Source organism: Musa acuminata, chromosome BXJ3-9 (genome assembly GCF_036884655.1).
Source record: "Musa acuminata AAA Group cultivar baxijiao chromosome BXJ3-9, Cavendish_Baxijiao_AAA, whole genome shotgun sequence".
Taxonomy (NCBI): Eukaryota; Viridiplantae; Streptophyta; class Magnoliopsida; order Zingiberales; family Musaceae; genus Musa; species Musa acuminata.
The window spans coordinates 47,215,182-47,232,087 of record NC_088357.1 but is presented as its reverse complement, the minus strand read 5'-3'; the positions used below and the strand labels follow the sequence as shown (position 1 = coordinate 47,232,087).

At 36.0% G+C, this 16,906-nt stretch overlaps 2 protein-coding genes across 2 annotated transcripts; both read right to left on the bottom strand.

Moving 5' to 3' along the window:
- Positions 1-330: 330 nt before the first annotated feature.
- Positions 331-4,674, bottom strand: LOC135648948 (protein argonaute 16-like). Its single transcript, XM_065166985.1, has 22 exons — positions 4,570-4,674; positions 4,269-4,480; positions 3,974-4,192; positions 3,752-3,888; positions 3,569-3,666; positions 3,404-3,501; positions 3,167-3,329; positions 2,986-3,102; positions 2,794-2,901; positions 2,635-2,697; positions 2,432-2,551; positions 2,183-2,348; positions 1,988-2,103; positions 1,770-1,904; positions 1,560-1,687; positions 1,382-1,447; positions 1,242-1,305; positions 1,059-1,170; positions 893-966; positions 707-801; positions 577-608; positions 331-485 (listed from the first exon to the last, which is right to left on the bottom strand). Exons 1-22 carry the CDS (start codon positions 4,672-4,674, stop codon positions 331-333), a joined length of 2,583 nt encoding a protein of 860 aa, XP_065023057.1.
- Positions 4,675-13,936: 9,262 nt separating this feature from the next.
- Positions 13,937-15,028, bottom strand: LOC135649124 (F-box/kelch-repeat protein At1g57790-like). Its single transcript, XM_065167234.1, has one exon. It carries the CDS (start codon positions 15,026-15,028, stop codon positions 13,937-13,939), a length of 1,092 nt encoding a protein of 363 aa, XP_065023306.1.
- Positions 15,029-16,906: the final 1,878 nt, after the last annotated feature.

The following is a 16,906-nucleotide window of genomic DNA, read 5'->3' as shown; positions in this document are numbered from 1 at the left end:
TTTTATAGAATTTATAGTATTTTTAACACTTCAATAAAAAAATTTATAATACTATTAAAAAAATAGCGTAAATGGGTCAAGTAAAATCAAAATAGACTAAAAACTATTTAATATGTTATATTAGGATTCAAATAGGTTTTTTTAATAGTTCAGAAATAATATCACTAAATATAAATTAAAAATTCGTATATTATCCCTCTTTCTCGGGAGGTTAAAAGACACTTATCATTGTGAATAATGTGTATACATACAAAATTATTTTTGAGTCAGTTTTCATGCCCTATATTACACAGCGACGACAACACGAATCGAGGGCAGAAGGTGGCGGCATCAGCAGAAGAACATGGAGCTTCTAACTTTTTCATGCAGCTCTGGAAGCTGGGGAACGCCTGCTCTTATCGGAAGTTCATCTCCGGAAGTCTCGGACAGGTCGAAGCACTGCGACAGCTGCCTAGCCGCCAAATGCGCGTAGCAAACAGGCGCCACTGAAGGAAAAGCACACTCAACATCGTCAGCAGGAGGAGAAGAAGAAGAAGAAGAAGGGAGGAAAGGCCAACAAAGATAATGCCGTCTTACCCATCGACACTGCACTGGTGCTCCTCTGGTACCTGAATCAATCCCAAGACAACAACATGTCATTACCGGTACTACTACATCACATTTCTGCTGTGTGGAATGAAGAAATGAGAGATGAAAGAGAACTCACACGTAGGAAAGCGCATGAACAAGCTTCTGTAGGTCGTCAGGCTTAAACCCAATCTCATCAAGCAACACATTGTAGTGGATCGGCCTTGAAGTTCCCTAATACGAATACCGAAAAAAGGATCATAAGCAGCAGTAGAAGTTCAACATCGCCAACATACAACATAAACATGTGAGATAGGGAACTCACGAGAATTCCTCCGTGAGCATACATGTAGAAATCGTAGTTCCTTGGATGAACCACCGTGGTGTCGACGACGGTCCCTGATACAAATTGAAGCACCAAATCAAGGCCAAACGAAATCACAAAAAGGGTGATCAAAATGATGAATGATCGATGTGATTGAACGCCATACCCGGTGGGACATTTTCGGGGCTATCAGCAAGAAAAAACCTCGTATGATGCAGCTTTTGTGCGACAATGACAGTGAACTTGGGCATAGTAGTATCACCTAGATGCTCAAATACCTGAAACAACAAAGCTCAGATGAACTAGAAAGAAGTTGATCCATGAGCTACATGGTCAATTAATTACGTGCCTTGATGATTTGGTTTAGCTCCACAGTCAGAACTTCCATGAACTGGGATTCACTGACACCATCCCTGAAACAATATTTGCAATAAAAATCATTAAATAGCACAGATAACAATGAATTTAAGGCAAAAAGGAGAACTGTACCTGAAGATGATCATTTGAGCAGGTTTCATTCCTCCATTTGTTTTGTAGAAGTCGAGCAACAGGTCCCTGACATCATCAAAAAAGAAAGGAGTTATTTAGCTTGTCTTCCTCATCCTTCATATATCTATAGAGTCAAAAGAATCCTTGTCATAATGCTGTGATGCAGGATGCAAATTACCTAAGCATTCCTTCATCTCCATTTTCTCCGGGCTTATACAAAGAATCGATCATTTCCAACTTAGGAGATTGAATTCTTACGGATGCTCTATATCTCGATATCAATGGCCAATGCCTCGAACCGACCACCTGTGGATGGATGTCTCAGTGAACAAAGCAAAAAGTTCATTGCTTTCATCAGTAGAACAGATTATAGGATGCATGTTCTTACCGCTGCAACAGATGGAAAGCTTGAACCCGGAGGACCATGAGAAACGTCCATCGCCAGAATCATGGTAGGAGTCTGGCTGATAAGGGGGATGCTGCGTTTACACTCGACGGAAAGTAGAGAATTGATGCCACTAAGCTGATCGGACAAAAACAAGATGAGACAAATCGAGATTCACCTCCGAGAGCAGTGATGAGAGGTGTTCAAACTTAATATATTACCTTAGAATTGATTTTGAGGAGGACATTGGTCAAATAATGGTCCTTAATGTTCTTTGGAGGAACGATACATTGAGTGACGATACCGAATTGATAAAGGCTTTTCCTCTTCCAAGGTCCTTCGGAAGAGAAGAAGGATGTAAGTAACACTGGTTGCGATCGACAGGAGAAAACCATGGAGAAGGAGATTGGACTCACCGTAAATGTCACAGGTTTTCTTCTCCGGCAAGACACACAGAATAAATCGAGGAGGTCCTGTAAATTTTGCCTCTATCTTCTTAAACATCTTTTCAACTCTCACTATAGGATCAGATCTCATCCATTCCCGGTCCTCTTCAAGAAACACAGATGGTTCCTCGATGTTCTACAAAAGCCAAACACAGAGTGTAAGAGATTTATTATGAGTTGAACCAATTCCAAATAAGCAAGATGCATAATGGAACCTACACTTCCTCTGTTCCTTGCACATTTAATGAGCTCCCGTGACAGATGCCGCAAATCACAACGACCAGAGAAGTTCACAATCGCCCATTGATCATGAAGAAGTTCGCAGGGTTCCAACAGTGTCTGTGAGTAGAGAAAACTCGATTCAGACAAGGCAATAGTTGATAGTACTAGCTATATTTCATGAAGTAATGACAGCTCGCTACCTTGTGGACGAAGTTCCATCGCCCATTACGAGGAATACAGTCTTCCATGTCACCGACCGTCAACTGTAGTAGTTTCAGAAGTTTGAATATGAAGATCTTCACCAATAAGTTTGTGTAAATGGATGATGACAAGAAGCAAAACAAGAGGTAGATTGTTACCACTGGACAATTAAGAACGCGCCCAGTCAACTTTGTCATTCGCTTATCGATGGAAACACCACAAGCATTGAGCAGTGGATCTTTATCATATCGATTGTCGTTTAAAGACTGTCCACACAAGGAATGATCAAGAGTCAAGACGAGAGGGTAGAAACAATGTATGATCTGTGGAGAGGGAAAGGAAACACCCACATCTGCTATTAGTCTCATTCTTTCATGCGGCGTTTGTCTACACCTTTCGGCCAGCAAAGCTCCTTGTTGAGAAGACAATCCTTTGGTATATCTTTGCAGTGAAAGAAGGTGGCAAAGCTGCAATGACGAAATAACATCATGTATAGTTCGAGAAATAAGGGGAATAGAGATCATCACAAACCTCGATCGGGAGGTAAATTGGCCGCTCCGGTTTGCCCACATCAAGACATGGCAGAGAGGCTGACCGAGTCAACGTTATCTTACGGATGTTCCGAAAAAAGTTATACACCGTCATCTCCACCGTTCGAGTTTCGCCTTTGCTGTTCCTTTCTTTCATAGAAAACCTAAACGCAAGTGTGTCAAAGCTTTGTATACCAAACAGCAAACCAAAAAACACAAAAACCAGTGTGTGACGTACGTCTGCATGTCGCATGGCAGTTTGCTTATCCCAGTAATCTTATACTCCCTTTTGTTGTGTATGGTCTTAATCTTCATGTTCTTCAGCTTTCTTTTGGCCTGTCAATTTCCACGTAAGGATACCATAATATCCATCCATGCATGTACATGTTGAGATGTTCCATACCTTCTCCCAGTCAATTCGTCGAGGATCTTGTATGTTTTGGTTGGCCAGTAAAAACTCCAAAACAGGACCAGATTTTATGATCATCGTGGTGGAAACATCTACGTATATGATTAGAAGCAAGATGAGTTATTCTAATATCAAAATATAACGAAAGAAAAAGTAATTTAAGAAACCGATACGTACCTATGTTTAGTGAGAGGCCGCCATTGGTGGTGCGAAAGCTGGAGTGGAATCCTCGGCCTCCACATACACCACCACCCACGTCAACAAGGTGTGTGTGATTGCCATCAAAGTAACAGTTCCTGAGAACGAGGTAACCCCTGCAATCAAACACAAACCAAAGCTCACCTCAGATTTGTAGCACGGACTGACGTATGTAGCAGTATCTGCATTGGAATACAAAACCTTTCCGCCTGTCGTTGCTTTAAAATGATGTCGAGTACTCGCAGAGCACTTTGACCGTCCTCTCTCTCGCTGCCTCTAAGTGCGAGTGCAATAGACCTCATAGGAAACACTGCAACAAACTTTATCGCCACTGTAAATGTCTTCATAAGACCTGATCGTTTAGACCGCTTCTGGTCTCCTCCAACTGCGCTGCCGTCGCCGGCACCTCCGGCTGTAGCTCTGCAGAATGTTAATAGCTCGGATTAATACCTCGATAATATTCGTATCAAGAGTTCTTCAATTCCAAATCAATTACCTGGCCGATGAATCTTCTAAGACGACTGTCAACTCAAAGTTATTCTGTGGCAAAGGGCCGATAGTGATCAAGCTTCTCTCACCATCATAAACAAATCGCTTGTTCTTCAACTCTTCACTGTAGATCTCGAACAGTCTGTTCACGATCTTTCGCCCATACACTTTACTTTGTGCAGCGTTCTTATCCCTTACGTCGTGAGGTGTTACAGTGATCTACACGCAGGTAAATCAAGAGAACAAAGAAGCTAAGACACGTTCATGATCTGCATAACACTAGATCGACAAACGTGCAGCGAACATACAGTGTATTGATAGAAAACTGCATCGGGCATGGTGAGTTTGACATCGAAATGATTCGCAAACAGACGGATGCGTCGTCCTTCGGCACCAAACGCAGGCCTGGCCATCAGGTGATACGTCGGAGCACGAGATGTCATACTTTGTGGGATCGAGCCTTCTACCCCAACTTTGCTACCGCTGCTCGAAGCCATGCTGTAAGAATTTGATACTTGAGATTATGATTTCATACGCTAAACCGATAAGAAAGTACTACCAAAATAAACTAAAGACATCAAATCGGGCTATTCAGCCATAATCACCACCACAAAGCAGAGCCAAATAACATCGATTGCTACAACACACTGTCCTCGAAATAATCACAGTCATCAAAAAAGAAAAAAAAACAATATCAAGCAAAAAATAATACGTATAATCGACGATGAAAAAGTAAACCCAAGCAATAGTAATATTGCACTCAAGCAAGCGAAAAACAAAGGACAACAAGAAGACGAATGTATTACGTGGATAAAAACCTCTGAGAAAACCCTGTTTTCGAAGTGAACGAGGGGTAGAGAATCCTCAAAACAAGCCTAGCTTTCAAAGGGAAGGAGATCAGGCCTCTCGTCTCGTCGTTGCTTCGGCCATTCTTACTTCTAGAGAGGGAAAAGAAGAGAAGATAAACCACTTCGGTGTATGTCTATGTAGAGTACGTACATAAGCGTGTATATATACATATATTTATATTTATATTAAAGGCAAATTAAGGAATCCTTATTAGGGGAATTCCCTATACAAACTCCTTAGCCTAAATGCCTACGTACAGCTATCCTTTGTTTTCTTGCCAAGAGAGGCCTTTGGTAGCACCGGCTCGGGATGGATAGACATTTGGCCTATATGTGGTTTAAGATTGGTTTGTTCCCATAGTTTAGATGTGGCTTAGTCTTGATATGGAAACCGGTTTAAGGTCAGGCCACTGATCTTAGTAAGTGTTTTTATTTTTTAAATTATTCTATTTTTTTATTAGTTTTTGGTCAAGCTTCTAACCTTATTTTGTCTTAGTGCGTAGGGTTAATTACATATTACTCTTTGTAATTAATTATCTTTAGTATCTTGATCTTTATATTTTTAAAAATTACATTGGGATCTCTATACTTACGAAAGTGAAATATTGAGTTTTCTATACAGAATTTAAAAATAATTTTATAAGATTAAAATTAAGAAAAATAGGGGTTTTATTAGAATAATAGGGTTAAATATTTTACTTTCTTAAGTATATAAATCTCAATATAACTTTTAAGAGTATAAAGATCAAAATACTAAGGATAGCTAATTACATAGGGTAATATGTAATTAACCCAAGCACATTTAATAACTTCTAACCTTATTTTGTTCAAGTGGGTTTGACAACTTCGTCAATATTTCATTAATAAAATTTTTATTTTCTAAGTTATTCTAATTATTTTATTAGTTTTTAGTATTTCATCTCCTCGCTTTTCATATAGAGGCACAATATGTTTTGTTGCCAATGTGAGCAAGCACCACCATGGTACTTTTTATCGTTGATGGCCATGATTTTTAGAGAAGATAATTATTTGACATGTATCATGATAATAAAAATTTAGTTTTGATGCTAAGATTTATAGAAAAACATTGATGAAGGCTATGATATAGTCAAAGTTAAGAATTAAGTTTAAAAGAAAGATCTGTATATTCTCTATTCACTTCGACAATTTGATAAAATAATATTTCATTGAGATCGTGCTTGTACTTGTGAGAGATAGATAGTCTGATGATCAGAATCAAAGAAGCAACATCAAATTCATTATAAAAAGAATATTCAGTATTATTACCACAAAAAGTATAGACATATTAAAAATTTTAAAATTTAAAAAATATTAAGTAAATTTTGTAAGGAGATGAAATATATGAAGATTCATTATTTGCATGTCCATCTAATATTATTGATGCATCAAACAAGTGGGAGTTTGTGATAAAGGCATAGTATGATGATACACATAAGTTGTATAGTGCTCACATTCATGGAGACATCATAGATCACGACAAGATTATATTGATGAAAATGGTAATATTACAACATTGGATGATGATGAAAAGGTCAAACCTGAAATGAAAAGGTTCCATAAGCACCGGGAGTAGCATTCTTCCAATCTCAGATCTCCAACCAGAGAAATCTAATATTTTGCTAGAAACATTGAAAGATGTAAGTTTGCTCAAGAGTCTACTAATTTTGAAAAAAGAAGAAAAACAAAATACTAGCTCAAATACTTTAGTAAAAGTTTTAGATGAGGAATTGTTTTTGATAAAACTATAGGTGTTTTTTCAAAGGATAAGTAAGAAGGTTGAAATTCCAACGATCTTATAATAAATTATCAAAATTTTTACTAACCAATACTTTCATAAGCCCTTGCTAACGGAGAATATTTTATTTTGAATGGATACATTTATAATTAAAGATATTAGCATCATAGTGGAGTCTAAGGATAATACTAATAATTTGACTTTTTCTTACATTTAATACTCTTTATGTAGGTAGTTCAAATCGATGTGTCTCGAAGTTCTTACACATTTTTAGTATGTGACATTCTCATGGAAACAGTTTAAGTCAGTATGACCCAATAATAACACTGAGGGGGTGAATTAATTGGTAAGGTGTTTGAAATCCATTTTGAGAAAGTAGATATACAAAAGTAATAAGAATGCAAGTTTAAGTGTTAAAATAAGTAAGCACATAAGTATTAGAAAAGAGATACAGGTCTGCGTAGTAGTTCAATTTTTTCACCCTACATCCACGACTAATTCTGTGTTATTCGTTGACTAAGGTGACAGTTCAAGTTAGAGCATTAAATGGGCAGTTTGGTCTTGTGTATCTCTAGAGTTCAACACTCACTATCTGGACAATTCAAATTGACACACACCAATCTCATGTATCTCCTACGTCATACATTCCTTATGTCAATAATTCAATTTTGCATGCACTTATGCATGCCCAACAAACCCTACGTGGGTAGTTTAAGTTGGCATGCCTTATACTTTTGCTACCCAAGCAATTCAAGTCAATATACTTTAGGTGCTTTGTCACATAACTTAAGTGCAATTTAAGTTGATAAGCCCCAATTCTCTCTTATGTCTTCTAAGTTTCATATATATATATATATATATATATATATATATATATATATATATAGTTAATAGTTCGTTATGTATCTCGTGTATCTTCTATATTCTATTGATTCTCATGTTTTAATGATAAAAATTAATTTATAAGCTTATGAGACTAATATGCTTTTAAGATAAATAGCACAGATAATACATCGATCATTGACCCAAACTATCAAAGAGCCAAATATCGAAGCAAGAGAGTCGAATATTATGTAATAAAAGTATTATGTCAAAAATTGAATATCAAGCCGAAGAGACTTCGTACTAAATGTTCGAATATTATGTTGCAAGGATCGAATATTACATCGAAAGATTAGATATCGTGAGAAAGTCGATATACTGATATAATGAGCGATATATCAAAGGAAAAAATAATGTATTGGAAGTTTAGACGAAGTACCGAAAGATCAGACGATATGTCGAAAGAGCATATAATGTGTCGAAGGCTTTATAAATGCGCCAAATGTGTAGTTGATTTGTCATGATCTTAATCGAGGCTATTTTGGATCAATTTTAAGTTGGTATTAGGTCAAAACAAAGTGCATTTGTCAAAAAAATTAAGCTTGAAGTTGAGCCAAATTGGACCTGTTAGAAAATCAAACTCGTGTGGTACCATTAGGTCCAAAAGGTAGCATCATTCGAGTTAGCCAATAAGCACTATTTATGCTATCAGCTTTTTCTTCGATCGTACCACTTATGATGATGACAGTATTGTCTACAGCGACGGTAGTATCGCTCAGAATTCAAATTTTGTGGTGACAGTACCATTGGAGTTCAAATTTACGACATCAAAAGTTGTGACAATAGTACTACTTACTTATATCTAAAATTTTTTAAGGATTTAAATTTTTGACTCAATCTTAAAGCATTTTGATCTCACTTAGGCTTGATTGATAGTAGTAATATAATAGAATCTTTTAAAAAGAAAAATAAGTTTCTATGAAATACATTTAAAGAAATTAAAATTAAAAATAAGTCACTTGACATGATTATTGCTGAACAAAGTTGATATTTAGAAAAGAAGACATTTGCTTCACAAGTAGTAGCACATATCAAAAGCCAACCAAATTTATAAAAGAATCCATACTACATTTCCTTCTAAAGTTAAATATAATTTTTATGAAAAGCTTCATCATTATACTTACATATGATCTTTTTAAAAATATAGTTATTTTAAATTAGTTTGAATTTTTAAAATAGCCATAGTATCCTAAATCTAAAATTTTTACGTTGATACTGATTTTGTAGAATGTAAAATAGATAAAAAAAAGTACCTTTAGAACTTGTCAGTTCCTAGGTTCTGTACTGGTTTCTTGATCATCCAAGAAGTAAAACTCTATTGCACTATTTACAACTGAAGCTCAATATTATAACGTATACATTTTATGTGCAAATAATTTGGATGAAAAATACTTTGGAAGATTATGGATTTTTCTTTAAAAATATTCCTATAAAGTATGATAATACTAATGAAATTTATATGTCAAAAAATTCTATTCAACATTTTAGAATCAAACATATTGATATAAGATATTATTTTATTAGAGATCATATAAATAATCATAATATATCCTTGCATTTTATTGATATAAAACATTAGCCAGTAGACATTTTTATTAAACCACCAAGTGAAAAATAATTTAATTTTATTATAAAAGAATTAGGCATGTTGAATCTTTCAACTACATTATTAAAGACCTTTTACTATTTATTCTCATATGATTTGATTTTATTAGAAAAGAATTAGATATGTTGAGTCTTCCTAAATCTCGGTCAACTAGTTTAGACACTGGTAGAGATAATGCAATCTGTCATCCCCCTACACCCTTAATTGGCTTGATCAATGCTATCCCTTGCACCACAATAGTTAGCTATGCTGTTGACACTTGCCCAAGCACCTTGATTGGCCCAAATGCCAGCCACCGTTGACCTCCCTTGTTCGATTTACCTCCTGTTAGGAAACCTGGGAGAGCATCACATGCGTAGTGAAAAAACAAAATATAAATCGGTTTCCCAAAAATAGATTTATATTGAATCACATGCGATAATTGGGAGTGAAAAACTCATGAAATCAAAAACTATGTAAAACGTGAGATGATCTCATGTAAAGGAATTCGTATCTCCTTGATTAGTAGATCCTAATCCGTGAATGAATGAGATCTCGCGTTCTCCTCTCTAGTGATGATCTACACGACAGATGAAGTGGTGACACACCTCCTCTTACGGTGCGTTTTTTTCTCGCCTTCACGCACCACTACTCACAATAAGGGTAGTCCTTTTTGTTGCCTTCTTATACTAGAGAGGGGCCAGTTGGTTAAGAAAGAAGTAGGGAGAGAAAGATAGGGGGCGACGACTATTAGGTCCAACCTATGACTTATGTAGCCCCAACTCCTATTTATAGAGGGCTCTTACTGCTAACCTTAATAGATCTTATCATAATGGGTACTAGATCTTCATCCAATTACCTTGGGTTTAAAGTATATTAGATCAATATCCAATAACTATTCTAGGCTTTATTAGGTCTCACCCAAGGATCCATTAAAACAGGGGCCTATTGGACATCCCATGTCCAATCCTCTATTCGTCGTGTCATCTACCATATGTGTGTGACCCTCCAGGCCCAATACCGAGCTGGCCGTGAGTTGTACTTATTAGAACTTTTATTGACTTATAATTTTTTTTGACTCAGTGAATTATTATCTCCATAATAATTCACTCAACTCGTCGATTATGGATGTACTAGGCTACTACGCCATAGTCCCCAAACGATACAAGAGGATCTAATTCATTGGACCTGTCTATCCTTAGTTACCATGTATCTACAGTCCCTCAGCCATCTAATACCCCAGAGACCATATATTGAGTATGGTACTGTCAGGCCCATATGAAATTTACTCGAGTCTTGCTCTAAACGGATTCTCCTGAAGAACTTATTCTCTCTCAATCTGAATAATCCTGGCTAGGGATTTGTTTTAGTGAGAATATATATAATATTCCTTATATAATACTTAAAGTAGATGATCCTCTATTGATACTCAATTGCCCTCGTAAGATTGGCTATCACTCTTGATGATTGGCTATGTTAGATTTAAAATTTTCAGACCTTTCAGTCTGGTATCAAAGTATATAGTACTCATATAGGACATTCTTAATGTCTCAAGTCTAATGACCAAATACATAATTAGGATAACGGAATCACTATTTGACGATAAGGTATCATTAACCATCTAGTATTCCATGAGCGGATTATTTAGTGAACTCATTCTCTAATAAACACTTGCACTATATCCCTAGTGTCCTCACACAAATAGCTATGAGACTAGTTGTCTCTATCATATGGACGAGTATATAGTACACCAATTTATTCGATTATCTCAATGTCTCTCTCGAGCAATCTATGACCGGGAATATTTAGAGTATGTGTTTATAGGCGAATTGGTCTCATTATCATGATCTCATCATGATCTAATTCTTATTACACAGATCCAATGACATCATAATATATTTATCATCCAATATAAAGTACGAAAATGTCATAATAAAAATAACAAAACAGATTGTACAGCGTGTCATATGTCTCATCACCCACGTGATTGACTTGCAAAGTACATGTAACTAGCACCTCTAGTTGAGGGGGTACCTTGGTCCCTCCATTGTCAAGTTCAATGAGCCATGACACATACAATCAATAACGCCCGAGTCTAAGGCTTAATTTGCGGACTTGGAGTACACCCTCCAATCATAGCTTCAGTAGATGGACCAACGCCTCGAAGATATATATCATATGTTCCATACGATGAGGATAGGACCCTAGCTAACCTCAGTTTGGTCAAGTCCCCGTTCATTTAGCAGAGAAAGGAGGAGCGGGTTCCTATAGGCTTCCAACTCATAAAGCTAGAAGCATTCAACCCATTAGGACCCTAGGGGTGTTCAAATTAGATCAAACCGAATTGTTAAGGGTGGAATCGATCTAAATCATTTATTTTATTTGATTGGATTAAACTAAGGTAGTTCGAACTAGTACCGATTCAGATTTACTTAAGAAAATCGATTAATCTAGTTTGGTTAACCAATTTTATAATTTTAAGTAATTATATATATATATATTTATATATTTAAATGAACTAGTTTAATTCAATTGAATCCAAGCAAAATCTTAGTTCAATTGTAAAATTAAGGCTATGTCATTTGTAAAATTAGGCCTTAGAGCTAATTTGATAAATCGATTTGAACTGGTTAAGGGTTTAAGATAGTGAATTTATTGATATCTTTTAAATTAAAATCAATTTGGCTCAAACCGATTAACTAAATCAAAGAAGAGGACCCTTGAACTAAAACTATTTATAATCTTCAAATATAAATCATTGATGAATTGATTCAAATTAAATTGATTTTGAATTTGATCCGATTTGAACACTCCTAATGGGCCCCACAAAGCATGTGGTAGCTTTTCAAAACTAAATGATATTATACAACACCTCTAATGTCTTGGTGTGTTGTGTTTTCCCCACAACCCTAAGAGGTATAGCCTGAGAGTGATACACCCACATGAAACCCCCCTCTTAGTGAGCACCTTTACTCAAGAGTTTAAGGAGCATTTTGCTAGGAATATAGGCCCCTAATGCTTAACCTTTAGGGTATTCGAGGACAAGTCGCTAGGCCGAGATGGTCCTACCTGATCAAGGAACATATGTCACAGAAGATCTCAACGTTCGAGTAAGAGCAAGAGTTCCTACTTTGAGCATCTTCCTGATTCCTCATACCTCTTTACCGGATGACATATTGATTGATCCTTTAAAGCATCATTGATGAAGCCTAAGGGGTCATTAATGCCCACCACTTTATTCTCATCCAAGTTTTTATGATGGAACTTAAGCACACTAAACTCTTCTAACTATTTATAGACATACAATCGATCATTATACTCGCTTTAAAGGATCAATCAATATGTCATCCGGTAAAGAGGTATGAGGAATCAGGAAAATGCTCAAAGTAGGAACTCTTGCTCTTACCCGAACGTTGAGATCTTCTGTGACATATGTTCCTTGATCAGGTAGGACCATCTCGGCCTAATTCAAATGTTACCATGAGCCTCATCAAGTCCGATTAATTCAAATGTTACCAACATCACCACATCAGTCAGGTTGATCTGAATACTAAAGATGACAGTGATGCTAGGCAAATATTAGCCATCCAAAACTAGATATAACATATGTATTCAATCTAACTATCCATTTTATTGTTTTTATCTCATTAAACACAAGTTTTCATACTAGTTATTGTATCTTTACCCTCTTGCATGCTTTCAGAAGGTAAATTTTATTATTCTTGATTAACATATGCATCTTGAAAGTGACAGTTTACCATGACTTTACATGCGACCTGTGATAGAATATTCCAGGACTCTCTTATTTAGTTTCCATGATAAGGCTAAAATTTATCTCATTTGACTGAATTTGTTTTCTAATTAATTTTATTTAATCTATTTTTGTTTAATGGATCATGGTCTCTTGTTTTATTGTTATTAATTATAAATTATATAAAGTTCAATCTCATTTGACTTAATTTTGGTTTTGTATTTATAATATTATATAGAGGTTCAAGACCCATTTTGGGAAGAAGAGGATTAGGGTTTGCTATATCATAGAGTTCTAATTTGTTCCCCTTTTAACCACCCTAATAAAAGCATAAGACTGACTAATTACTTACAAGATTAGAAATTTCAAAATCTCCAAGTTCTAAGTTACTTCCATACAAGTGATCAAATGCAATTGTACTTTTGCTTAGATGGATGGAGATGAATGGTGGAATCAAATTCATGCATTGCATTTGTTCTAAAGAAAAGCTAGAGAGCAAATATGAGAGTGAGAGAAAAAGAAATGAAATTAGTAGCACCATTTCCTGCCGGTATTAAGGATTTTTTTCAACATCAAAATGTATTCCTTGTCCTGACGAAAAGTAACATTATCAACATTTACATGTAAGGTAAACATGCGGCAAATTGACTAGCTAAATTTGATATGTTCTTGGGAAGAATAGATTCCTCCTAGTTTGGTGTTTTGGTCTCCTATGACAAGAGAGGAGATGGATGTATTCGTTTAAGATCTTAATATTGTTCATCAGCAATACATTTTCCTTTGTTGCCTTTTGTTCGCTCCTTTTGTTAGAGAGTAATTTGTGCTGCAAAGGTGGCCAAGAACATGGAATGACTCATGCCTCGAGGTTCATAGCAGGAGTCTCCATCTTCGACGAGTCAGGGGTGAACCACGCTAACGTTTGGTGTCTTAAACCTATCCCTGCAAGCTCAAACATACCTTCATCCTTCATGGAGTAAGCCATCATGGTTTCCCGAGAACACTTTGAAAAGCCGTAGATGCAATCCTCTCTAAAAGCTGCTGATCCTTTTGTCGACACCGCCTCGGAGAATTGGCTGATGAGCAACGTGCCACCGCCCAAGCTATTCACCTGCACCACAGGATCGTCTGCCATTTCCGGGAGTTTGAAGACCTTTATATCGAACTCTTGGCACAGATGTAAGCCGTAGGCTATGATCAAAATATCGTCATTCAACTCTGCCAACTGACCATCGTACCAACAATCATACTCTTTTCGCAAAGGAACACGGATGGTCGACAACATCACTGGGTCAGGATCGAATTCGTAAACTATGACTTCCCATGATTGTGTCAGGACATATAACCTTCCACCATGAAAATAAATATTCATTGGGTTCAAAGCTTCCAAGCTCCGATAGTCGCCCATCGTCGTCCTTACGATTGCAACTTTCCTTCTGTGATATTTTGTGTAGCCTATAGCTGCAAACATGTAGTCCTTTGTTAGTGGAGACGCCGATAGGATGCCATTGGCGATGTTGGTGAAGCATGTGAACAACTCAACCTTAGCTCCGGTGATCGGATTCAGGAGGCAAATATGTAGACAATCATGATTATGTTTCCTCCATGATATTAGGAGCCAACCTTTGGATGACCCGCATAACCACTTGTTTTGGAGATTATCCAAGAATTTGATGTCTGAGACTGGTTCACCAACGACAGTCTTCAAGCTCCAGGGCCAGTTATAGAAAGTGGAGGCAAATAACCACGGAGGACGGGCAGCCTCGAGGAAGCCTAGAGTGCAAGTGACCGACTGCCAAGGCTTGCAAACTGCAGTGACACAAATGCGATCAGAAATGCTCAAGCAATTGAGTAACGTCTCCATTAAATCGAGTGGGAGTTGAGACCATCTTCCTCCTTCTTCTTCGACTTCTGTTGTTGTTGATTGAACTTGAACATGGGAAGCCATGCACGCTTTGTTTGGTCCTACACATCAACAAGATAGTATATTTTTTTATAGATACACATATAATATATATATATAATTAAATTACACGAGACATTTAAATGTTTTTATTATTGGAATGAAGATTTTGGTTTAGGGAAGATGATGATTTGGCTCAACTAATATGCTTTGGCTTATTTGAAAAGTTCAAAATAATATTAAATTTAATGGTGAAAGAATGATCCCTTCTTTCATTCTTATTAGAGCATTTGTTAGATATTAAAGACCATTGTGTTTTTAAAAGATATAGGTGGGATAAATCTATTAAATGGAGTTTGCTTGACATCTCATGGACTAAGGTAAATAATGATGGTTTGGGGAATTTTTATATGATGGATTGTATTATATTTTAAGAAATGAAACTGGAATAAATATTTTTTATATACATTGGATGCACACGAGGATAAACCCATTTTATTCAATAAAATTATTGTAATTTGAACACTCCAAGTAGCAAAGTATCAAAGGGTCCAATGGCTATACATAGAGAATCACTTTGATGTCTTGGTGAAGATTTTATAATATGATATTTGAATGCAATTTTCGATATTCTTGTTCCAAGGATTGAATTACTATATTTATTGGGAAGGTAGTGCCTCCACCCTAGCTATTTGAATCTCCCCTTGTCTCTCTTCGAAGTTTTTCATTTGAGGGAGTCATACATGTATGAATAGATATTGATCCAAATGAAACCATCAAAGGGCCCTTATAGATATGGTAGGACCCACAGTTAGACTATCAACACTAGGAGGTTTCCCTCCTAACCATATGAATTTAAGCTTGACTTCGGTGAAAGTGATATATGTATCTCTACCTAGACTTGACTTATCAAGGAACACAACCTTGGTGTTGGCAAGATGAAAATGTGCATGTCAAAAATTTTCCTATCCACATTTTCTTTTAAATCATTCTTTTGTATATAAAATCATCATTTGATAATCGTGCACCTTAATTCATTTGTATCTCTCATAGTCATTCTATAGGGGTTTTTAATAAACTAGATGAGTCGATTAGAGTTTAATGGAAGTCGCTCAACGTGGGCTAATATATTTGAATCAGAGAACATCAATCTCACCCATCGAGTCGAGGAATTGATCGATCAACTTCAATTGGGTAAATCCCTCTAGCAACAATATAATAATATCAAAAGTAGATAAAAAATATAGATCAACTTATAAGTGATTAACGGATATACTACTATTAACTTGGGCTAATGGATTAGACTCGAAAAGTTAATATGTCAATTATCCGATTAAGTTAAATTATGATAATTAATATTAAGGCTAACCAACGGAACATGGATATAGTGAGAGGCTTGAGTAGGAAAGACTTGACTAGGCTATAGGATAATTTTTTTTCAATGAAATTAGTGGATTAGTTATTTCATAGTGACAATTATTTGGTCACCTTTAGATAAAATCGTATGGTCTATGCTAGAGTATAATTCTGGGCTATGTAAGGCTTTAACTTATTAAGCCTTTAAATAGGAGAGATTGTAATATCTCAGTTTAGTCCCATACTAAAAATAGGTCCCTCTTCTTATGGTGATTTGATTGTATGTTCATTAATTATGATATTTTCTAAAATCCTCTATTGTTATAGTAATTAAATTTTTTTTTAATCCAAATTCACATCATGGAGAATATGCTTTATGTATTTTGATGGATTCACAATAAAGGAAATAAGGAAACTTTATTTCTATTTGATGCAACTTTCCTATATCTCTTTGGAATATTGGATTTAAGAGGGGCTATATACAATTGTGATAATCCTCAATCAATCAATAAAAGTGAAAGGAAAATCTCTAAAATTTGAAAGGGGCTGGTTCATTAGATTTTGTTG

What these genes read in the sequence shown, in the direction of transcription:
- LOC135648948 (XM_065166985.1), bottom strand. Translation starts at nt 4,674, where the DNA reads ATGGCCAGGCCTGCGTTTGGTGCCGAAGGACGACGCATCCGTCTGTTT. An exon ending in AAGCAACGACAGGCGGAAAG is followed by an intron (nt 3,889 to 3,973) that starts GTTTTGTATTCC and finishes GTTTGATTGCAG; the next exon opens with GGGTTACCTCGTTCTCAGGA. An exon ending in GAAAACCTGTGACATTTACG is followed by an intron (nt 2,104 to 2,182) that starts GTGAGTCCAATC and finishes TCTCTTCCGAAG; the next exon opens with GACCTTGGAAGAGGAAAAGC.
- LOC135649124 (XM_065167234.1), bottom strand. Translation starts at nt 15,028, where the DNA reads ATGGCTTCCCATGTTCAAGTTCAATCAACAACAACAGAAGTCGAAGAA.